At 39.3% G+C, this 25,147-nt stretch overlaps 1 protein-coding gene across 1 annotated transcript in view; it reads right to left on the reverse strand.

Annotated features, from left to right (window-relative positions):
- Positions 1 to 24,711, reverse strand: part of SEC63 (SEC63 homolog, protein translocation regulator) — a 55,002-nt gene extending 30,291 nt beyond the window's left edge. The window contains exons 1-5 of the mRNA XM_064707834.1: positions 24,456 to 24,711; positions 10,933 to 11,032; positions 10,027 to 10,141; positions 6,398 to 6,510; positions 3,626 to 3,687 (exon numbers count right to left, since the gene is read on the reverse strand). Coding sequence (XP_064563904.1) covers positions 3,626 to 3,687; positions 6,398 to 6,510; positions 10,027 to 10,141; positions 10,933 to 11,032; positions 24,456 to 24,579 — 514 coding nt within the window. The 5' untranslated portion in view covers positions 24,580 to 24,711. The remainder of the gene's footprint in view (positions 1 to 3,625; positions 3,688 to 6,397; positions 6,511 to 10,026; positions 10,142 to 10,932; positions 11,033 to 24,455) is intronic.
- Positions 24,712 to 25,147: the final 436 nt, after the last annotated feature.

A 25,147-nucleotide genomic window follows, 5' to 3' on the forward strand; every position in this document is an offset into this window, starting at 1 on the left:
GCATCAAGGAGGTACAAAACTTTAGCGATGTGGGACCCTTGCAATGTAATGACAATAGAACTCTTGCGCTATAATGACAACAAATGGTGACCCCACTGTGATTTGGGAAAGGGACTCAAATACTAAAATATATGACCCTGTGGATTCAGGGAAACAGGGTTTGACTATATGACCCTGTGGATTCAGGGAAAAGGACTTGAATACTAACCTATTGGTAAAATATATCAATTGCAGCTACTATTGTTTGTTAAATATAGTATAAAAGATTTTCAGGATAAATACTTTGTAAACTGAGAAAAGCTGCAAAACTGAACCAACATTCAAATATATATATATATATTTGTACTGTAATATGTTGTCTGAACATCTGTATAACTATTGGTTCTGAATTAAATATATGAATATGTTATAATGTTAATTATTTGAATATGTACTTCTAGAAATGCTGCAACTCTGCAAGTTAAAGAAAAAGGGGGAATTGTAGGGAGATACAGTATGGGTAAATGAAGGTGGTAGAGAATGTAATCTTATCCCCTAAGGAGTTGCAGCTGAGCCAATTACTAAAGACTAGGAGCAGGCCTGATGTTAACAGGCCACAGCTGCAGCCAATCAGCAGAGTGTTATAAAAGAGTGGATTGGTTGGCTGAGGGGAGCTGGAGTCAGTTGGTTACTGTGAGGGCAAGGAAGAGTCAGTGCCTGGAGGAGCTGCCTACAAGAAAACATCAAGGAGGTACAAAACTCTAGCAATATGGAACCTTTGCAATGTAGTGACAATAGAACTCTTGCACTATAATAACAAGAAGAAAAAAAGAGGAATGCTCTTCAATTCAAAAGAACTTGGGCTACAGAAAACAGAAGATATGATTCTCTAACATCTCCAGTATACAGATCTGAATAGAGAGTAGAACAAAATAGCTTTTCAGACACAGGTGGTAATAAATTAAATTCTGGAAACATTATCTATCCCAATTCTAAGAGTTCCATGAAACCAGTGGGGGAAAGAAAAGAAAGTAGGACTTTATAGACTTCTAGAACCTGCTTAAAAGAAAAACATGTTTTCTTTAGTAGTAGCAGTTATCCATGAGGAGCAATGCTTCAAATAAGGATGGGCTAGGATCTCTCTGCAGTTAGGCACTACACTGATGCCATCTCCAACAGACAGTGAGAGCCATCAATTCGGATAAACAGTTGCTACCCACAAGCCTAATGTGACCTCTCTAAGCTGAAAATTACTATTCCTTGAGTCTCCAATCAAACATCTGACAAGCCTGACCATGCCTCAGCCTTAGGAGTTCAACCAGATGACACCCAGTGAATTTACCACATTAAGTTACAGGAAATGCCTTGCCTTGGAGAAGGAAGATCTCCAGACTCTAATCTGTTAATGATTATGGATTTTTAGAAAAATCTACTAAAAATCTGTCTTTTACTGATGGAGTAAATTTCCATTTACTACAATATTTTTGACCTTTAGGATTGCAGCCTTAAACTGTGCCAGGAACAGAAGCAGTTCAGTAAAAAGCTCTTTCTCTTCTGGTCTGAGAGTCTCCTTGCCTTCCACTCATGCCCACTGAGCTGAAGCACCAGAAAAGACCAGGGGGTAATAGGCTTTAATCATAAAGCACTTTTAGTAGACTGTCTTTGTACTCTTCAGATCTCCCTCACCTGCTTGTAAACACTATTTGAGTGATTTTGCATTTACTTTTAGTAAAGCAGCAAGTGATGCAAATACAAAAGCCCTTGTTTGCCTGCCTCTGGCCTCACACTGCCTCAGCTGGACAGAGAGGAATGCTGCTCCCTGTTCCTCTGTGCTGGGCACAGACGGTGGGATGTACCAGATGTACCACACTGAACTTGGTTGGGCATGTCTAACCTCAGATGTGCTTCATCTCAGCCCAGAAAATCCCTCTATGAGCGACTGTATCCATCCTTTGTCTGTACAGAATGAGAAGACTAGAGTACATAGCTTGGGTACATGTTTTACGCCACAGATGTAAATAAAAATAGAGAAGAAGAATTTAAGTAAATTAGAAAGTGTCTCACATTTTAATGTGGAACAAGGTTAGAGAATAGAGAGAGAAAAGTTCAGGGACTTCTCCCACTCTTCAGATGTCTCAAACAATAACAAGAGGTCTAGAAATAAAGCAGAGAATTCAACTTCCACTGAAGTCTGAGGTAGAGTTTTCAGAAGAGCAGGAGGCTTAATGCTCACAGTATGAGCTGCTACCCTGCCAAAAAATCATTTCATTTTGCCCTCTGGGAATCCAAAGTCTCTTAGGTTTGTGAATACAATCACTAAGCCAACCAAGGATGTTTGTGCCTTCTCAAGTTTTGGCAGAGTTTTCTTTTGACGTCACAGCTTCAGGTCCATTTAAGGACACTGACACAACTGCCTAACTTGAAATCCTATGCCTTGTCAACACTAAGTGAGTAGCTTATGGATGTGAAAAACAATTTAGCATCCACAAAGGTCCTAGCAAAGCTATTAAAATTTATAGTACCATTTTGCTGATATTGTGACAGCATTTCTGAAGAAAGACTTTATCTGTATTTTGTAGCAAGAGGGATAGAGACCTCTTACTTGCCAAACAAAGGAAGTACTAGAAGCTGGGAGCTGATAGAAATCTGTTCTGCTATAAAACACAGTGATTAAAGAAGGCAATCCACCTCCTTAGTCCATCAGAAATGCCTTTGTCAGACTGTGATATAGTTGGTAAAGATGTCTTTTTGAAGGAAGAGGAAGATTTTTATTTCTTTGAAACACCAGTTCAAGGGCTAGGGTTGGCTTTTTTAACTTACAAATTAATGTTGGGAGAATATAATTCAGAAGAAGAATTTACAGCACAGATGACAGAGTACCCTCATAGCATCCTGTAACTTCAGAATGAAGTTACAAACTCCATTTATTATTTCCAATCTGGCTGTAACTCATTCTACACAGATATGTTGAATAACTTGCCTTAACAAATGGCAGATTTCCATTTTGCCTGCAATGAGTATCAGCTAGAAATAGGCAACATTTTTCCTCAGTAGGCCACTTAAGCAATCACAAAGGTGTTTTACAAGCAATTCACACAATTGCAAATAGGGAAAAACTATTACATTTCAGTCTTAAATCCATTTTGTTTGGATGACCTGCTGTAAAACTTTAACACACCATCACCAGGATTATTTTCATGTAGCAACCTGCCCAGAAACAATAACCCCATATACATCCTTTTAAAGTGTGGTTACTGCAAGTTGTTAATTTTTCAATACACATCTCTAGTATTTATGATTAAATACCAAGAAATGTTTAAAATCAACAAGTTTCTGATAAGCAGTATTCTATTTTTTGCTTTAACCTCCATTAATACTGGCAAGTCTCCCTAGATACTTTACTGAAGCTGACTAAAACAATTCTTCTCTTTTTACCATAATAAAAAGTTCAAGAAGTATAAAGCAAACTTTCTTGCCTTTCCCTGCCACCACCCCCAGAGCCAGTTTCACAAAGAATTGGTCAGATGTGGTGCTTTAATCACAGGAGAAAGTTTATATAAAAAGCTCTAACTGCTTCTTGACTGATCATATATTACACATCTCGATGTGCAGTGATTACAGAACCTCTGTCATTCATAATTGTTACCTTGTGGTCCATCTGGATTACCAAATTCTTCCCAGTTTTTTCGTGACTCTTCATCAGTTAAGCTAGTTACAAGAAGAGATATTAAGTTAATACAGAAGACATTTCTCTAAACCATTAACAACCAGAAACTTTAAATTTGGCAGTCACACTATCCTTTGGAGGTGGTTTGGAAAGCTACAAAGCTTCTGGTAATTTTTTTTTTGTATGAAATCTAATCAGAAACAACACTGCTGTATTCCTCCTTGATACATAAGCAAATTTTTTAAGAACTCTGACAGGAAATCAGACACACAAGATGCCCATGCAGGAGATGTCACAATCACATCTCCCTTTCATGACAGTGAGTGCATACCCATCAGCATACAATATTTCTTGATGCCACGTTACAGCACAAAAAATTTTGAAAGAAAGAGGTTGAAATTGATCTTATTTTTTAGAAGGAGGGTAAATACAGAAGATTGATCAGAAGTAGTCCATATGGGCCTTTTTCTTATTCTAGACCTTTAGTCTTTGACAGCCTGTGTTTCATTCTTGTTGGGTTTTTTCCCTGGAACTACCAAGTTTTATAATTTACTACTCTCTCATTAAATAAGACACCACCTCCTAAATCTTAAAGTTTCTGTGTCTGTTCAGTAATGACAATTTTTTTGGCAATTGTGACAGTTTTTTGGCAATTGACAGAATCCCTGTTACTAGAAGGAAGAACACTGCTTTATAAAACAGAGTACCTGGCTTTCACTGTATGAAAGATTTTATCTCATATTAAAAACCCAATGAAGAAGTCAGGCCTCCCCTGATCACTTCTAAGTCTCCCATTTGTTGCTAAGCAGACTCACCAAATGAGCAGCTTTTATAGTCTTTCAAGACATCATGGCTAAGGAACTTCACCATCATTTACTTCACAATATGCCTCTGCACAGCCCATGCACCAGTGTTTGAAGTATCAAACTGTAGCACCAAGTGTTTGAGGACTGGCTTGCAAAGCAAATAATTTACTTGTTTCAGGAGTTCAAAAAGGCATGCCAGAATTTCCAACTGAAGAGAGCTTCAAAGTGATACAGATGTGTTTAAGCAAAAAGTATGATTTCCAAACTGCTCAAGTGAGCATGGTGTTGGTTCTCCTTCCCACCTCTTCCCAAACAGGACTCTCCATTGTTGCAGAGTTTTGTTCAGACATGGCTCATAGAAAAAGGCCATGATCATATACAGCTGGTTAAAAAGTAAAAGGCAGCTGTAAGCAGCAAGTTCTCAGGCTTTTTCCTCAAAAACAATAAACACTGTGTCCGTGGCTAAGTGATGGGAAAAAACATGGTGGAAAACATGGAGTCCTTGAAGGGTGCTCAATAACAAGTCAACAGCAGGGTGAGGAAAACAAGTATTAGCCTCAACAAGAAACCACAAGTATTAACAACAAAGGAGGGGTTGGCATGTAATCTGTAACAAATGATGAGCTCAGGTTTTGCAATATGTAGGAGCTTAATTAACACTACTATAAAAGTGTGTAAGCTGGATCAATAAATTGGAGATCGATGATCATGGCTAGGATGTGCAAGTCTCCTTTCACTTTCCTCACTCCATCAGTAAGGTTAACCACACACACACGACTGACTTCAAGGCAGAAATCATCACTTGCTAGGTTCCCTGACGATGTGACTGACCCAATAAACCCCAGCAACTGAAGAAGTCTCAGAAGAAATGGGCAAGAGTGACATGTTGTGACCACAGTGACTCAGCACAGCTGCTGCAGACTCCACCTCAGCACAAAGGGAGCATGAAGGTGGCCTTTGTTTTACATTAAAAAACCGATCAACAGATGAAGGGATCAACTAGTGGCATAAACATTTCTCTTTGAGTGCATAAAAAGCTATGAATGTCTCAAGTTTGAGACATCAGCATGGGGGGGAGTAAATACCTGGCTCAGTCCACCAGAGTATAAAAACCAGACAACTCAAACTCTGTAGAGAACAAAGGGCTCCAGCTGGCTTCAAGCCACACATGCCTTCCCATCAGCATCCTGACAGTGAGTGCATTAGAGACACCAGTAACGGGAATCCCACTGGTATTGGGATTGAACTGTGTATTGAAATGCCTGTATATTTTGATTTCCTTTATACCAAATTCTTATATTAGACATCTCTCAGGTACTAAATAAATAAAAATGCTGTAAGAGATAAGATAAAAAATACTCCAGAGGAAAAGCAGATTCAAGGAGTCAGCTTTTAAGAACTATACAGGAATTATCAAACAGTCACCAAGTAAAAAATCAGGACTGCAAGCATAACTGGAAAGGGATAGGGGGAAGCTGAGAGAAAACAGATTCAGAATGAAAACATCCTTTTCACTGGATAGAACAGTTAAAGAAATGTTTTTCTTTGGCTTTACCAGCAGGTGAAATGAACAGTAAATATATTTTCTAAGCATCACTTCAAAACTGCTATAAAAGAGTCAGTTAGTTAAAAACAACAACACCCATTTTGCTCTCTGTCATCTTTAAGATTTAATATGTGTTCTACTGGAAACACTTTTCCTAGCTGACATGAAAGTTAACACAAAGAACTAACACCTTACAGTATTCTGACAGGTACAAAACAAATTATCCTTCCTAACTCGTACAAAGCAAATACTCACTGCAGGAAGACACATTCTGACTTCTGTTACAAATCTGAACACATTTCTTCCTGCCTGCTTGCACCCTCCTTGTTCTTACTGTAAAGGCTGTTCTGCCCATAATATTATGATTCCCATTTTTTCATAGGCAAAAAAGAAACTTACGCTGCATAGGCTTTAGCAATCCTCATGAACATAACTTCATCTCCTCCTTTATCTGGATGGTATTTTAGGGATAGTGCACGGTACTGTTTCTTTATTTCTGATATACTTGCTCCCTACAAAAGGAAAGGTTTGCATTTATTAATAAATACCTTAAATAAAATTCATTCTTTATATATAATCCTAATATAAATTGTATAGTATTTTTCTGAACCATTCACTGAAGAATTATATTGTAACACAGGATCATGAAACTATGTTTAATTTAAACATTATTATTTTTCTGATAAAATTCTTACAACCATTATGTTCTCAAATGAAGACAGAAGTTCAGAGTCTAACTAAAACACACTCAGACGACTGAATACTGGGTTTTATCCAGATTATTTTGCTTGTCCATCCACAGGAAAAACAAAAAAGGAAGGATTTCATATCTGTTTGGTGAATCTTAAACATATGCATGAATACAAGGAACTCTCATTTGCAATATTCTTCTATTTAAGCATAGTTCACAGATCAAGTATGATGGTTCACTTGCAGCTTGCATGCAGAAATAAATCTGTCAGTCACCAGGAAAAGCAGATTTCCTGCCACTTAAAAAGACCTTTGACTAGAATCATCCTACCCATAAATTATTTCAAACTTCTTGAACAAAGGGAATACATTACCTATACCTGAGAAAGATTGATTTTTATTCTACTCTTTGTGTTGTCAAATGCCACCAACACAATCCCTTGTGCATTAACTTCCAGCTTGGACTGTGAACTTCACTACTCAAGATAGCCCAACAAAACTTTATAGTAAGCTCAGCTTAAGTTTTTCTATATGTTATCTGCTAAGTTTTTCACAACAATTACCACAAGACTTTCCAGTATTTTGTGCCAGAGAAGCCTAGCATGCTGACCTTAACTGCATAATAAACACACAAGAATTTATTCACAGATGATGGTACTGTTTCAATAAATTTAAACCAGAAATTAAACTACCCTGAGGCCTCACGTGCTGTTACTTTATCTCACTTTATACAGTCTGCCATATTCTAACACTATTTTTCAACAGCATGCCTGATTTAATGCACAGGATGAATTTACTCCATTATAAATTAGACTTCAGCTAAAACCAGGTGTTTCAAGACTAGAGAAAGAATGCCAGATAGGGAGAAGAAGGTAAAAAGCAGGGAAAAAAGAACAAACAGAAGGAAAAAAAAAACCAAGCTGTTTGAGATGTGTTTTCATGGCTCATATGAATGCTGTCTGTTAGAAAAAAAACCTAATTTTTTCTTTCTGACTCAAATGGTCCACAAAATCCCAGAAAAGTTGACAAGTTTTTCATCTACAATAAATTCTTACTCCTCATTTTCAAAAGCTAGGCTACAGAGGTTAGGCCTGACTTACAGAAAAGCTTAGCAGCTTTGGACAGCTGGTGTCAGTCTGCTTGGAACACAGAGTGTGCCTGTATATAATCCCTTTTGAGATTCATCTTTATGCCTTGGATGCCAGCTTTGAAACTGCAGTACAGATACTCATCAAATAAAAAAATTAATATTTGAGCACCTTATGTGTTAGTGAATTCCAGTGGCATGCTTCAAAAAGAGCAAAGTGCTCTTCAAAACAGAGTGCTGATATTGCATATAAAATCTGGTGTAAGTACATTATCTGGACTTTGTTGGTGCTGTGGTTCTTCTCAGGGAATAAAAGCCTCTTGTTATAAACTGATATGCTAACATGAAAAATAATCTTGACTAGAGTATGAATGCAAAGAAGTGAATTACTGTGCCTCAAAACTTTGAAGTGCTTCCCTCTGCAATCATTTTAATTTTTTTAAAGTTTAGGGGGAGGGGGTTGTGGTGTTTCAGGGTTTTTTTTAATAACAATAACAGTTCCATTATCTAACTACACTTCAGCATCTGTAGCACCTCATCAGCAGGACCAGTTACAACTCTCAGAGTTCCATTTGAATGGTAACAGAAGAAATCTGTTCATTTTTCACGTAGTCCAAACTGAAAATCTTTCAAGAGATTTAATAGAAATTGCTTGATAGGAAGAAACAGGCTCAGATTTTGAACTCTTTTCTTGAGCCCTACTTCAACTATCTATCTTCACAACTGTCTTTTCATCCCCCTCTTAAAATCTCTGGCTCTCATTCAGCTTGTCCTTATGAGAACATGCTCCATCTCTCAGTTCTTAAGGCATTCCAGAATTGCTTTCTTTGCCTGGGTAAGTTGCACATGTCTTGAGCACGTGTACAAATTTTTATCAATAAACACAAAGCTATAATTCACTACGTGCATTCCTTTCTTTCCCTCCTGGGTTGTTTCTTGTAGAAATTTCAGAAGGATAACAAAGGAAAATACTCTGATGTATTTCCTAGCCTGATTTCTTTAATTAAAGCTAACCCAATTATATGAACATTTAAACTGCATGGGTCCAACAGATACCATTTAACAGTAAAAACTTGCATTGCTCCTTCCTGTGCATCAGTGGGAGAACACAAGTCAGCAGCAGTGAGTTGAGCAGTGGTTGAATTGCAGTAACTTGGCTCCAGACATGACAGGCAGGTGTTCTACCTGTCTAGCTAGAAATAGGCTACAGACTTCTCACCTGCTATAAATGGCTTTCTTAGCACAAGGTGCTGCTTTTCTCTGCTGACAAGTCAACATCATTTAAAGGCAAGAGATGTATTTGCTAAAGTTCACATACATATTAAGCTCTCACAGTAACAATATGCATCACATTTAATCAAAACAGGTACATTCAAAGCTCGTTCATGTTCTTGTGCTGAGCTGATCTACAGTGTATTTCTTCAGACTTGAGAGTGAAACATACCTCAGACTCCAGAACTGGAAAGATTACTCTACTGTTATTCAAAAGAGGAGCCTTGGATCAGGAAATAATTAACATAAGCAGACAATCTGCTCAAGGTATTGTGGTTAAGATGAAAAGTTTAAAAGAAGTTCAGAAAGTCTATCCTTGGGATATATAATTTTTGCATCCATTTTGAATCAGTCTTTCAGTATAAACAAAGCACTGCATCTATTTTCTAGATAGACAGTATATCTTTTTTTTTATCCCAGTTCAATAAACCTATTGGCTGGGATCACTGTTTAGAAGTTGTTGTTTGCATTCACAGATACAACCAAAATTAAAGCCAGCCTGCACTACATCAAAACATGCATCACCAACACCCTTCAGTGAAACCTCTCATTTACAAATATTGCTCTGTACAGAAAACTGTAAATCAAATGAATTGACATTCTTGTTTATACAGTTACTTCAGCATGCCTAAAAGTTCCTATTCAGAAGATTTACACTGGGCATACAAAACAGATTTTTTTGGTTGTTTTCCTGTACATAGAGAGGAAAACAACATCACAATAGGATTTTAAAACACCTATCTCATTACATTTTGAAGGCACTAGATATAAAAGTTAAAAATTGGTACAGATATAGGCAAAAACCACGTAACAACTGACTGTAACATGCAGCAGTAACTTTCACATGCCAAAAAAGAACAAAACCACTAGATAGATTCACTAAATTTCCTCTGTTTGAAAAAACAAGTCCAAGATTAACATCTATACACAGCATATACAGTTACAGTAGTACAGACTAGTGAAAGATGTTATTACTTACAGGATCCAAATGTAACACTTCATAAGGGTTGTATTCTTGATACTCTCTGTCTGTTTTGGAAACTTTGTATGCAAGGAACAAAAATAATGCCCAGCCAGCAAGGAGGACTATTTTCCTGTTTGGAAGAAAAAGAATTTTTTAAATACACAAATCCACTAGCTCTAGCACCATTCTAATAACACTGAAAGCCATCTTGTATCACTCTTCAAGAAATAGTATTAAAACAGCAAGAAACACTAAGCAAGAAACACTAAAGCAGGTATTTCAGTTTTAATACCACTTTTTCTCCTAGCTTTTAACAAGGACAATCCACTACCACAAAGTCTCCGTTTTTTAACTGTCTTTCTCAGCAGGTATACACTATTATTTCTGATTTTTAAAGGATGTCTAGGATCTAGTTAAAATCAATGTTTTAAAAGAAAAAAAAAAAAAACACAAAAAGCTGACACAGGTGCATAACAGACAGCAAAACATTTTGAGGATGGGCATAAGGAACTGATAAAGGGTTCACCTTCAAACATACAAAGTTATTATTCTTTTATATTTGAGTATATATGTTCACATACTAAATATTTAAATCAAAAAATTGGGCTAGCACTACTAATTTCAATGAGGGAGAATAATTTTTTTGAACAAATAAAAGCATTGTTTACTTTTTTCTACGGCTGAGGCTCACTGGTCTCATTCCTCAGGTATTTTATACAGGACAAAAAGTATGCACCTAGATTTCAAACCCTACTAGACAATAATGATTACCTATTAATTATTCAAATATTGCAGATTGCAAATGTCTCTTTAGTGATGCAAAAGTAACGAATCCCTGCTTTGATTACAAACCAGTGTATTTGTATATAAAATAAGGTAAGAATTGCTTAATGGGAAGCCATGCAAATGAAACGTACGTACTTCACTGTAGGAATGATGTTCTGCTGTGGCTTCAGCAGCCGCAAGCGGTACCACAAACACCTTCCATACACATTCCTTATATTCTTTAATCGGATTTGCTCTGTAAAAACAGAGAGATTGTGATTAACCAAGCTGGCAACACACAGAACGGCAAACATGCCCACCTCACCCCAAACAGGCAGTACAAGGTCATTTGGAGGACTAACATAAGGTCCAGCATAACCAAAAGAAAGAATGCTTTCTATCCATTTAAGTGATACTGTACATGCATAAACATAAGAAGTTGGTCAGATTACTCTCTCTACCTAAAAGAAAACTGTTCCATTTCCTGTATGCTACATAGTAACCATCACATGTGAACCCAACCTTTGCCTAACATGCACCTGTAAACTTTCCTTCTGCCACTCAACACCAAAAGTTTCCCTTTTCAGTATGTCAGCAGTGGCATGCAGGAAAAACAAACAGAATGCAACCCACAGGAAAACTGGTGTTTGTATACAAATAGAGTACAGCAGGAACAACAGCAAGTTATGGATAAATCAGATCTTTTTTGCTTTGCCTTTGTCTGACAAAAGGAGCTTCCTTTTTACACAAGTGAATTTACCATGCCACTGCCCTGCAATATCATGCAGACCCTGATCACACTGCAGTGAACACCTTATACATTCCTCAAAGTAAAGCTCTGCAGTGAAATATGAATTGTACTTTCTCTGGATCTTAGCTCTGGAATCCATATTCTGTCAGGGAAAAAGGTTCAGAGTTTTAAAAGCAGACAATTAGAGTTCTCTTGTTTCTTCTCAGTCCAGATCATGGCTTCCCATTACAGTGTAAGAGCACTTCAGACAACATGCTTTGATATGGGATTTCAGGGAGACAAGTGTGTCTGGGGTGGGAGCAAATGCTTTTCCTCCAGCCAAAACCACTTCATGCTCGATGGGTAAAATCCTTCACAATAGTGAATCTCTCCTACAGTTTTAGGAATAGGTATTAAAGAGCCTTGCAAAGCAAAGGCACAATGCACCCGTGGGGCTTTTGAGTTAATCTCACTAACACTACCCCATGCATCAAGGTACTGTTAAAGCACACCCCTCACAAGAGGATGGAGACTGCCACTTCATTCTTGTAAATAATCTGGGAAAGCATCCCATGCTTGCTTTATTTCCCTCCATATTGTTCTCAATGCATACAAAGTTCCTGAGATTCACAAGCAGATTTTCCCCAATACAATTCTTACTCACAAGGGTTCTCACAAGTGCATACTGTAGTAACTTAAATAATGTATGTGAATGTCCAGCCAAAACTACATCTTAACACACTTTTCAAGTTCAAGAAATATAACTAGTACTGATACTAAAGAAAACCTGAGTGCCATCTCTTTCATGACTTTATCAGAGGTCTTACAGAAGTTTAGGTAGATTACATAGGTTGGTCTTTCCTTGTTGACTGCTGCAGTCACTTCTTTTGTATTCTGGGCATCAAAAGAGGTACAAGTAGAGAGTGTTAAACAGCTGACTTCTCCTGATCAGAACTTATGCAAACCTTTTGAATATCCAGTTCCTTAAGCCTGAGGCATTTGCTTCTTCTGCATGGGTAACACAGACCACACAGCTCTTGGGTAAAACAGAACACTAGCAGGTTGGAAAGGGTGGAGAAGACCTCAGGAGATCACCTAATAAAACCCTGCTGCTCAGAGGAGAGTCAAAAAAGCTGCTGCTCAAGGTCTGGCTGTAGGCATTTGGAGGGGCTTCAAAGACAGAGCTCACTGTGCCTCTGAACAACCTATTATACACTCTGACCATCCTCATGTGGCAAAAATTTCTCTTATCTGTCTCAACCTCTGCTCTGATTTACTAATCACACAATGGGTGAGGACACAGGACATACAGACACAGAAGAAAGCTAATTACAGGTTGGATTTCCAATTTTCAGAGATTACATTCAACCTGGTTTACAATTCAGCCATGCCTGGCTTAAGTTTGGATTTGAAGTTCACCTATCTTACATACCTGTTTCCAAAGAAACAGGAGGATACACCCAATCTTCAGGAATGTTTGACAATTGATTCCTACCTAAACCTAATAATTTTGTTCCAGGTTCTGGAGGTTCCAAAAAGTGCTTTAAAAAACTACAAAGCAAAACAAAACAACAACAAAAAACCTAAGGGGAAGTTATTTTCCATCCTTCTAAGAAAAAAGAGAAGATTGCACATTTATTGTTATTGGACACAGGCAATTCTAGAAGAGAGAGAACCAAAAAGAGGTACAGCTGGCAATTATACTGAGAAGTTTTAATCCCCAGAATCTTGTTTCAGCTGCAACAAACAAAGGTCAGTTTCAAAGGTTCAGTTTCACAAATAAGACTACTGGCATCAGTATTTATATCTAAAGCATATAAAAGTTTCAAAGTATCAGTCAATTTTTATGACAGCCAAAAGCAAGCAAAAAGCTAATATCAGAATCAACAGAAGCCACCAGTCTTCCATTATTCTACCCCAAACTGCAGGAAAGGACAGAAATACGTCCTAGCCTCCTGTGTTCTTTCTACCTCCAGGCTACTACAAAAAGCAAAGTCACTTAGTCCAGAATAAAGTTCCAGTGGACTCTGTCAGGAAAAGAAATAGGAGGAGGCACACATGAAATATTCTGCCACCCAGGTGCAGACAATTCATCCAAAGGAGAATGGTTTTGAAAGAAAATTACTTCTTTCAGCAAGGAACACAGAGCGTCAGAGTTCTGCAGCCCTAGGAAATGCCAAGATCACTTTAAAGCCAGACTTTCACAAAACTCATTTGTAGTGTGTCATCCTCTCTCTACACCTGAATGGAAAACTTGTACCTGTGGAAAGTAGCAAGAGGTGCAAGTAATACAGCATGCAAGTCTTGAGTAAAGGTTACAGCACAGGGACGCCACGGCTCTAAGTATTACATCTGTTCTGTTAAAACTGAGGGCAACAGGCTCAGTCAAAACACCCCAGAGTTTCCAGGTTCCCTGGATTTTACTCAGGGTTCCACAGTTTTAATCCTCTAAACTGTACACTTAAGTAGGCTCGTATTTACTTTCCACAATTACACACACACACACACACACATATATATATATATATGCAAAATCTGAACTCCTGGGCTTCTTTCTACTTCAACAATAACAGAAATCAAATAATTGTATCAACAACTTATTTAATGAGGTCTTGAACTGAGGCGCTCTGTAAAAATTGACTTTCTTAAGCACTTAACCATTTCTCAGATAACAGATGAAGTAGGAAAAGGCTACCCTACTTTTTCACTAAGCCATCGATGCTTAACTCTGTTGACAGTTTCCTTGATAATTATTACTGACAAAGAATCCACATGGACATAGTATTTTATCTGAGATAATTTTAAAAGTCACAGGGTGAGGAAAAAAACCCACAGACTTACTTTCAAAAATGACACTGACAAACATTTATAACTATGTTGTAAAAGAAGTAACCCATCTTTACCAGCAACCAAGCGGCAGGATTGAAACTCACAGCAAGCTCATAGTCAGCAGCTCCTCTGAAGTACTGAGCAATTTCAACTTTATTATAATAGGATTGACTTCTACAGTAAAACTCCAAATTAAGAGGCATGAAGCAAATTAAATTGATTTTAAAGTGTTCTAAAACTCTGTTGCTTAAATGCAAAAGCCTTCAAATAAGCACTAGTGTTCCCACTGGGATTACTTTAAAAAAATTTAAAATGGAAAGCAGGTTTCAGGATTTTAAATGCACCATAGCAGTGAAGAATTAAACCATCTGATAGATGCTTTCTAACCTTAATGTCTATCATTATAAGAATTGTCCTCATGACCCTCATTATTTATCTATAAAGAGGTCATGTCCAGGTTAGCCTCTTAACTAAAACATTTATAGCTGAATAATCTCACCCGAGTTGTTTTCAAAGAGATTTTTCTCTCTAGTAAATATTCACAGAAATAAGCCAAAAAAATTATGTGTTTTGAGTAACATTTTAAGTATTAAAACCCAAGCAGTTCATTAACTACAAAGAGACCTACGAAATACTTAACAACAAAGCTGCTTTTTTCCAGAGCATGTTTTGCAGCAACTAGATAAAGCTTAAAAGGAACAAAAAGGAACCTAACTTTCCATTCCCACAATTCCACACATATTTGCTGACCAAAAGATAGCAAAAAGATTAGATTTGTTACTACTAGATTTAAAAAACAGCAACATAAGACAATTCAATATCCTGAAAGTTAACCTCTTTTCAGAGTTTACTTACCCAAGCTTTGTATTTACAGTCAGCTGGGCACAGTTCCACATTACAATACTGCTAATCAAGCCACTTCCAAACCTTGTCCTTCCTATTAGTGTACTGTCTCGTTTGCACTGCCAAAACAGTCAGTGGAACTAACTATAATAACATTTAAGCTCCATCGCCTAATTTATCAGATTTATAGTAGGACTGGAGTTATAGCTGCATTGCAAAACTTGAACAGAATCTGACAGGAATCAGGAAACTGGACATTTTACCATGGAACAACACCCACATGAGTCAAGGTTATCAATTACAGACAAAGCCAACAACAATGCTGAGCTCCAAGATTACACACTCTTAACTATTAACTGAATTTTATCAGTTTGGTGTGGGGAGGAAACCAGAACACATTCAATCCAAAATAAATGCAAACAAAAGTCACTAAACATATCATCAGTCATTAAAAATGCTTGTAGTCAGTACTGTTCTGATGCACACCCTGAAGAAACTCTAATAAAAGACAGAAATAGTGGACACAAGGATAAGTACCATACATCCAACCAGCATCAGTACAGTCTTTGGTAAAGTCCTCTCAGGGAAGTAAACATACAGAACAGATCCTGCTGATACAGTCTGTGGTTTCCAAAAGGCTTTTGAAAGGTTCCCTTTACAAGTCTTTCAGAACAACCATCTAACTATTGCAAAAATAAATATATGACTAGAAGACAGAGTGAATTACCAATTCTCCCAGCAGAAGGAAATCACCAGGAGCTCTGCAGGAATCTGTGTTGGAACTACAACACATTTCATTAATAAGTAATCAGACTAAAAGGGTGAGCAGTAAAATAAAGCTTCTGGATGATATGAACTTATTCTGGGTAACAAGGACAAGTGCATCCTGGAGAATTGTAAAGAACAAGCAAGTGCACTTCTGAATGGCACATGCAATCGAGAGTATGAAAACAAAGTCCAGTGGGGGCTAGTCTAATTCTATGGATACAAGGATGAGCTCAAGGCTGACCATTACCTCTCAGAATGCAATCTTGGTGTTGTAAAACTCAGCTGAAAAATAAAAATCAGAGCATGTGTTTAGAGCATTCCTATGCGAAAAGGAAGGGATTATTACTCCACCACGTAAGCTGGAGGTATGTCCAACCTTGAGGCTGTACATACCTCAAATGTGATGCACAGCCCTAGCCCCACCTCCTAAAGAGGTTCAACCAGAAAACATTCAATTAAGGTGAACAAGGGCCATCAAATGTATAAGGAGATTTATGTACAAAATATAATCTACAAATCTTCTAGCTGAGAGAGTAAAGTGCAAGGAGAGGTAATGGAAGGGTGTAAAAAACCTAAGTGACAGCCAGGACTGAATGTTTACTTCCTCTTCCAGTAGAGCAAAGAAGGATTGTTAAGCAACATCAGAAGCAGCTGCAAAACAAAGGTGATTATTTGTGGTGTGGGCAGCAGATACAGTGACCTCCCTCACACAGGATGGTACAGATGCTATAACAAAAGTTACTGAACTCAAAACCACTGGAAACACAGAGAATATGCAAAGGAAACACCATTTATGCTTGTCCTGTTATTCCTTCCTTAAGGCACTCACTTCTGTAATACTACATAAAAACCCCCACCTGATCTGAGCCACTATGTCCATGCTTTTGCTTCCAAAGAAAAAAAGAATATTTGAAACTTTACTGGCAGGGCACAATGCTTACAAATATCCTAGTTTCAAACAGTTCATCCAGCCAATCATGATAAAGCAATCTTCTGAATTTAAAATGCCTGTAAGCAATATCCCGCAAAAGAGAAATAACTAGGTGAAAATCTGAAAACACCTCTTAAATCTTCTTAATTGTATACTTATTTAAAAACTGGTGCAGACACTAATCTTTTTGCTCAGGAAAGAAATTAGGTACCTGTTTTGTGCTCTTGTACCTGTACCCTGCTCTTGATATTTCCAGCCAGCACAACCCTCCTCACCATGAAATTGAGATACATGTCAGGTCCTGGCTGGTAACTGAGGGAAAGGCCTATAAACGCCTGTAAACAATGGGAGAAAGCACCACAGGGGACAAGGATGCAGCATCAGCCCCAGTCAAGACTTGCTCAAACTGCTGCAGATCTGAACCCTTCTTCACAGGCATGAATTTGAAACGCAAATTTAAAAAAAAAATCACAACCAACAAACAAAAAACAACAAACCCACCCTATGGAATCACTACTGATTCCATTTCCTGTCATTTACCTTGCTTCTCTCTCAAATTTCCTGCTCCTTCTCCAGGAACAGCTTAGCTGCCCATAAAACCATAACTGAATCTAATTCTCTAATGCATAGCCTGTATAACCTGGTAGTTTAGTGTCATCTCTGTGAGTAGTCCAGACAACCTTGCAGCAACTATTAAATGAACAAAGTGTGCAATAAAACCTTCAGTATACTGTTTTCATAAGCTTCCATAACATAGGATGATTTTTTTAAAAATAGAAAGTACTTTATTTTTATGTACATTTAATGAAAGATAAAGTTCTTGTTACAGCTTGATCCTTAACTGGCCACAAAAAAGCTTTTCAGCATTTTGTATTCTGGACAGTCTTGAAGCTACTCAACTAATCTCTAATACAGGGCTATTAATTTTATTTTACTGCTAGGAAGCTATAGTGGTTATAGTAAGATTATAACACTTTTTAAAAATTCCATAACAAGACAGGCTTTTTTTTCCAATAACAGAGAAATTTGGATAACTCTGTGCAAATGCTTTGTTTTGAAAAATATTTTTAGAGGTAATTGCTAGACATTACTAGTGGCATCTCATGATGTTTGCCCCTTCTTCAAATGTTTCTCAAAAAAACCCTACTGCTTCAAAATAACAAAATAGCAAGAAAAAAAATTAACAAAACAAAGTATCACCATTACATCATATTCTGCCTTCAAACAGTCACCTAATAAACTGTATTTTTCAGAACTTGAAATGGTTTATGTCAACTATAGCATACTCAATCTCTCAAAAAGCTTAGTTTGTAGGTAGTAACAGTCCTTAGATGCATAACTGAGTTTCACTGACTCTCCTCCCACTTCCTGACACATTGATAAAAGGTTATATTAACAGGAAAGGATAAGCACACACATATGGACACAAAATGCTTATATTCACAGATATCAATTTTTTCACACCCATTCTCATCCACCACATTAGCAATGAGCATGGCATCCTGTGGTTTTATCCTGTCCTTTACCAGCATCCTGTACTTTATCCTGCATAACCAAATGCCAAAATGCTGTGAAATACTTTGGAGTAAGGTTAATGAGATTTCAGTGAGCTGTGGGCAAGGACAGGCATCACAGTTAACCCACTCCAACCAATCTTATCTCACACCAGAGGATTAGGAGCATCACAGAAGAATTTTACCCAGAGTGGGAGCAGCAGCAATGCTGCTTCCTCTCCCTCAGCTGCTGTGAGGTACAAGTGCTCATTAGTCCATTACTGATAAAACTGAAGAAGTGCTGCCTGCACTCTCTGCACTGGCTTGAGTCACATCCAAGTTGCACACTCATTATTTGTCCTCAGCCAAATAAACTTCACAGCCTCAGTTTCTCTACCTGCATCTTAAAGCAGGGTATTAATGTGAGACTCTCTGAGGTCAGCCTTAACTGACACAGATGAAAAAAACACCAAAAATTACAGAGAAACCTTCACTATTGACACTACAGAGATATCCAGTATAGAGGGCAGATTTACCAAGAAGTATGGTTCTTCCTAAGAACTAAGCAAAAAAAAAACGAAGCAAACCTTTACAGAACAACTTTCTCAGGACTTCTGATCAAGGTTTTGAATGACAAGGTTTTGATAGTGACAACTACTATCTACAGAACTATACAAAAAGCCCTACTGCTTCAAAATAGCAGTACAGTAAAAAATAAAAGAAATAAATTAAGTATCAACATGGTATTATATTCTCCCTTTAAACAGTCACCAAATAAGCTGTCATTTTTAAATATTTCTGTATATTTGTCCACCCTCAATACCAAAATGGCTGCAATATTTTTAGGGTTCTCTTAACTGCCTATGCTACTTGCTACAGGTATGGCAACTTCAAAGATTAGCAGGAAATTGCCTTCTTTAACCAGATTTTTAAAAGCTTTTCTTGGTATTAGCCCAGTGTTCTTCAAGAAATCTTTAGCTATATCTCACACAGAAACACTTGAGAGGGGAGGGTGCGAAGGAAAAATGTTAGTAGTGAGCAACAGGACAACATACAGCCAGGCTGGGGAGCAGCAACAAAAACAAAAAGCACAAACAAACAAAAGCCAAACAAATATTTTTTTTTTAATTTTGAAACACCATAAACTTTGCATGGGTTTCTATTATAATGAAAGTTAACGAAATAGCTTTTATCTATTTCATATCAATACTTTTTCTAGATACAAAAATGCAGCCATTCATCTGGTTTTCTTCCCTTCCCAACAGTAGGTTTTTATGTTCTTAAACTTCAAGAAGGAAGATCTACATTCCAAACGGAATAGTTCCTACAGCCTCTTTTCTCTCAGAGAAGAGACTGCAATCTTTTTCTAGCATTATCCTTGCATTCACTGCTGTTATTCTTAAGGGTTTGTGAAATGTTTTCAACATCTTGTTTTGTTCAAGTTACTATAAAAAACTCAGGATAGATACTTTATTCTTTCCATCAGCTTTGTAACAAATTATGAATACCCAATGCCCTAAAACAGGAGAATTTATTTAATGAAGACCAAAAGAAACTAAAAAAGATGAACTAGCAAGCTTCCAGGTACATGTACTTAACTACAAAGCACATCACAATCTCTGACCACCTGGTTCAGCACAGCTTTATAATTATGTGCCTCAATCCAGCAGCACAGGTAAAAGTCAAAAAGTACACAAAGTTCAGCAAACATATCAGCATTGTGCAACAACTGCCATATTATCCAACTAAATTAATTCACCCCTTGCTCCCCATTTCCTTTCTAGATGCTGACATTTAAGCTTACACAAGCTTACACTGAAACCTCAAAGCAAGTCCAACAGCAGGAAAGTACTTTGATGGACACTCCTCCACCCCAAACTGCTGAGGGGAAAAAAGAAACTTTTTCTTCAACTTTCACAATTAACATTTAGAAAAACAACTTGAAAATTCCCATTGCAGAAAATACCTTTTTAGCAAAGAATGAATCTGCACCAGAATAACTTTTTAGCAATCACATTCTTTGTTCCAAGAGCAGTCCTTGCAATGGTTTTACTCACAGTAATTAGGCTAAATTAATACCAGTATTTGCCCAAAACAAAGGTAACCCAGAAAAAGTATGACTTTTTTAGTAATAAAACATATATACACACATATGTTTTAAAGAAACAAGTCAAGGATAAACAATATAGCCTGAAGCCATATTCACCATCACCTGAAGCCATCACCAACACTGAAAGAATCAGTCTGCTTTCCCTCAGTCACATCCTGTACCGTCCCAGCTACACACAGCCTTACACAGAAATGAATACACATTAAAAATAAGACAGAAGAAAGAAAAAAGGGACAACAATCAATTTTAGTTAAAATTACATTCTTCCACTCCCATACATTTGGCACAAGGGATGGGGAGAAAAACAACACTTAACTCTGTCAGAGCACTGCTGCCTCGATGCTATTATGAAACTTCAGTCCAAGACACAAAGCTGAATAATTAACCTTCCATAAAGGCTTTATTAGCTCTGGAGTGAACACCAAGGAGGTAAAGTCATTTGGACAAATCCAGTTTACAAAGTCAATTACCTGCTTGTTTGGTTTATCAAAGCTGAGGTAATGAAATTATGGGACAGTTCACAGGGTGTCTAGCACACCAGAGCAAAACCCTCCCAGATACTAGCATCAATCCCTACCACAGGCTGCAGCAACACTTGATATGGACTCCATCAGAATGCCTGGAAAAAGCAGGCTTAGACGCTCAAGAAAAAAAGCAGCTCAGTTTTTCTCAGTACTTTAGAGACATAAGTTACATCATGCTGTTCTTCCAGACAGTAGTATTGAAAAGGCTTTCCAAGAGTTTATTATAAGAAGAACTAAAAGCAAAAGGTTAATGGCTTGCCAAAAAACTATTCTGCTACAAATCTGACATTAGGTAACACATTTTGATTTTCCTTGAAGTAGTAAAGCAATATAGATCCAGTCTTACTTTCCAAGCTTCACTACAGCAAAAACAAACACGGAGTTTTGGGGGGGTTTATTTATTCCACGAGCATTTACTACAAAACTACAGCACAGAAACAAATCCTAAAATATTACAGGCCATCAGCAATTCCCAGATTTTTGCTGTACTTCTCCCTCCACTGGCACTCTGTAGTGTATCACATACCAGCAATCCATGGCAGCACGTTTGCAGATGGAGGCAGCAGGCACCAGTGGTGTGACCTTCCTGCAGTGAGCATTTCGCCCTTGCGAAACGCTAGCTCTCGTCTGCTCTTACAACATAACGTGGCTGAAGCTCCTCTTCCAACAGAGTTTTTACCAAAAAAGGAATCTGCTCTGTGTCTTTTGGATGCTCTGGTTTGCATTGCAAAGGGGTCCTGAAGTGAGGAGGACAAGCATTGATTTGCTTCAAAAGCTCCCCCTGATCTGGTCTTCACCACTGCAGCTGGAGCTGAAAGAGCTCACCAGTACAACCTCCCCAATCCACCAGGGGTGACAGAGGCTGGGCCCTCTAGCACAGGTAGGGCAAAACACAGCCCCAGAACAAAAATGTTACTTGGTTCCACACACAGAGGGCAGAGGTCTTAGCAGAACTTGTTCTCTTTGGCCCAATACTGTGCCTCAGTACTGGAAACTCCACCCTAAACTAGCATCAAAATAACATCTCACATCAACATCCAGATATTTCTGCCCATCGAAGGAAGCAGGATGCACTAGTGTTGGAAGATTTCTCTTCTGAAGACAGAGGCCTTCCCTTTGTTTCTGAAATAGGTGGTTTTGCTGTTTTTTTAAACTAGTGAATTACACTGAAAACAAGAAGCAGTGGCTAAACAATTAGTATTTTCTACCATCACAAGGTTTTAATTTATTCCTGAAATCTTGTTCAAATGCTGGAACAGGCATGGTTGAATACATACAAAAAGCTGTGAGAAAAATACTCAGAGGATTTTGCTGGAAATTACTTGCCTAAGAACCATACACTTAAACAACTTAAACATCACAATGTTCTGCTACTTAGCAGATTTACTTCATAAGAACTTACTTAGCAGACCAACATTAGTCCCAAATGATGATCTGTATGACACCACAACTCTTAGTTTAAACAGAGCCTGAAGAACAGAACTCAATCAAGAGACTGCAGGCATGCCATTAATGCATATGCTAAAAACTGGACTACATTCACATTTTAAAATCCATTAAGACAATTATGAGGCAGAAATCATTCTTCCATCTCCCTTCATTTCCACTGGTGATTTTCACTAAGTTGACTCATTTCTTTGCACCAACAGCATAATAAAATCTACCTTTTACTTTGGAGAGTATGGTTTGACACAGCTTTGGAAGAATCTAGCACTGAATGCAGAATAATATGCAGCAGGCCCTCTATATACTGGACAATGCTGGCTAGACAGAAATTAGTAATAAATTTAATGGCAGGCCGATTTGGAAACTTAGTGAAATCCATACAGCCATATTCCAAAGTCAGGTTTCATTTTCTGACATTCTGTAAGGATAGTTGACAATCACCTATGTAAGGCTGGTAAAGTGCTTCAAGCTTACAGCATTTCTACAGCTTTTCCTGCTTCTGTCAGCCCCCTGAAACTGATGCTAACATCACAGTGTGTCCCTGCTGGCCATACCATTCTGCACAGTATCTCAGGCAAGACACAATCATTTTCCCAAGAAGCAGCTTTTAAGAACTAGGGAGGAAGGAAAGCATCATTCAAGAGAAAAAAGGGATTTTCTCCCCCACTGCCTCCCACCCTTCACCAGAACAAAAATAAAAATCTTGGTGTTTGGAAAAAGGTTACAGAAGTAGCATTTTCCCTCTGACTCCTTGCTCCTCAAGAACAACCCAAAGATTACAAAACACCAACAACAGTAACGCCTCTCTCTTGCTACAGTCAGGATGCAGAAAGAGGAGGCAGAGAAACCTTTCCTTTCAGAAGAGAGAACCAACTCCTCAGCTGCACAACAGGTAGTGAGTACCTGGAGGACAGAGACCAGCCCTCCAAAGAGGTCCTCCAGCCAGGGCCCTGCCAGAGGCCACCGGCAAGTCTGGCAGCAGCCAAGACTGTGAACAGCTGTCATTTGGCACCAAAACAACATTTGTTCTATCCTACTCCTCACTAGAAGGCACAGGACTAAGATTCCATTGCTAGGTATTTCTTCTACACATAAAACTAAGCTAAGCAGAACCTGGCAAGCCCTTTAAAACGGCATCAAAGCCACTAAGTAACCATCAGATACTGAATGTAAAAAGATGCAAGGAACAAAAGGGATTCTGCTCAGATGGCAAAGCAGAACTGTTCTTAAGAAGTCAGTAGGTTTCTACAAAGGGAACCAGTATCAAGCATCCCTGTTTTACTAAGCACTTACCACCCAGCCTTTAAACACAATTTCTACAGCCTTTTTAATCCCAGAACTGCTGTTAAAAATGTGTTCCTGTGCAGCCTATAGACCAAAACGCCTTCTCCTTCCAAGAATAGAGGGATGCAGGAAAGACAAAGTGGAAAATTACTTTGGAAATGAGATTCGGAACTAGTCAAAGAAACTTTATAACACTGTTCAGGGACACAAAGCAACATCCCGAAGGGTGAAACAGAAATTTAGCCCTTCGGACATTTAACTGTGATTTGCAATGGGAAAAAAACAAATCCCCATTTTCGCACCCTCTGTGACCTTATGGCACATAAAAGCTGAACCTGTAACTTTTCCTCTTCGTCCCCAACTCAATAGCTTGCTCTTTCCCCACGACCAAAATTTAGGTCATCCACGCTGAAACACTCCGGGAAGCCAAGGGAAAACGCGAGCCCCAGACAAAGCGCGGAGCCGGGCGCAGCGATGACTCTGCAGGAGCCGCGGCGCGGAGCCGGGCGCGCTCGCTCGGGGGGCGGCGGCCCCGGGACCCTTCCTCCGGCCCAGGTACCGCTAAATGGCCGCCGCCGAGCGCAGCGCGGCGCCGCCGCCCCTCCAGGCGGCCCCGGGGGCGCGGGCAGGGCCGGACGGGAGCCCCGAGCGCGGCGGGCCCGGCCCGGCCCCGCGGTGTGGCGGCGCAAGAGCCGACCGTGCCCGCGGTTGGGCCGCTCACCGGCGTGCTGGTCCCGCGGCCACAGGTAGTAGGTGGCAGGGATGACGATGAGCCCCACGAAGCTGGTGAGGAAGTAGAAGAACGTGTTGCCGCTGTCGTCGTACTGGAACTGCTGCCCCGCCATGGCCGCGCCGACCGCCCGCCCGTCCCCGCCGCCGCTGCCGCCGGCGGCCCCCGGTACCGCCGCCCCGGGATCCCGCGAGATCGGAAGCTCGGCAGGCCGCGCAAGGAGACGTGTCACTACTCAGCCACCATAGCCCGAGTGGCGTCACCGGCGGGACCGCCCACAACCCCGCCCGGCCGCCGATTGGCCCGGGCCAAGGCCCCGCCCCCTGGTCACGGAATCCCATGGTGTGGGGCCGCGGGATCACAGCGCGGGCCGCGCCGGTGTGGAGCGGCTGTGGCCATCGGGGCTGATTTCCCTGCTAAAGCAGGGTTGTCTCAGAGAACGTGCCACAGAGTCACGGGTTCGTTACGGCTGAAAGAAATTTCTGGATTTTGTCCAAACCCCCCTTGCAAGGAGCCGGTGCCAGCACTTAGAGCGGGTGGCGCAGGAACCCGCCCCAGCGGGTTTGGAATGTCTCCAGAGAGGAAGACTTCACGACCCGCCCGGGCAGCCTGTCCCAGTGCTCTGCGACCCTCCCATGTAAAATTATTCCTCATGCTGAGGTGGAATTTCTGGTGTTTTAGTT

The sequence above is a fragment of the Zonotrichia leucophrys genome, chromosome 3 (assembly GCF_028769735.1).
Source record: "Zonotrichia leucophrys gambelii isolate GWCS_2022_RI chromosome 3, RI_Zleu_2.0, whole genome shotgun sequence".
Lineage (NCBI taxonomy): Eukaryota > Metazoa > Chordata > Aves > Passeriformes > Passerellidae > Zonotrichia > Zonotrichia leucophrys.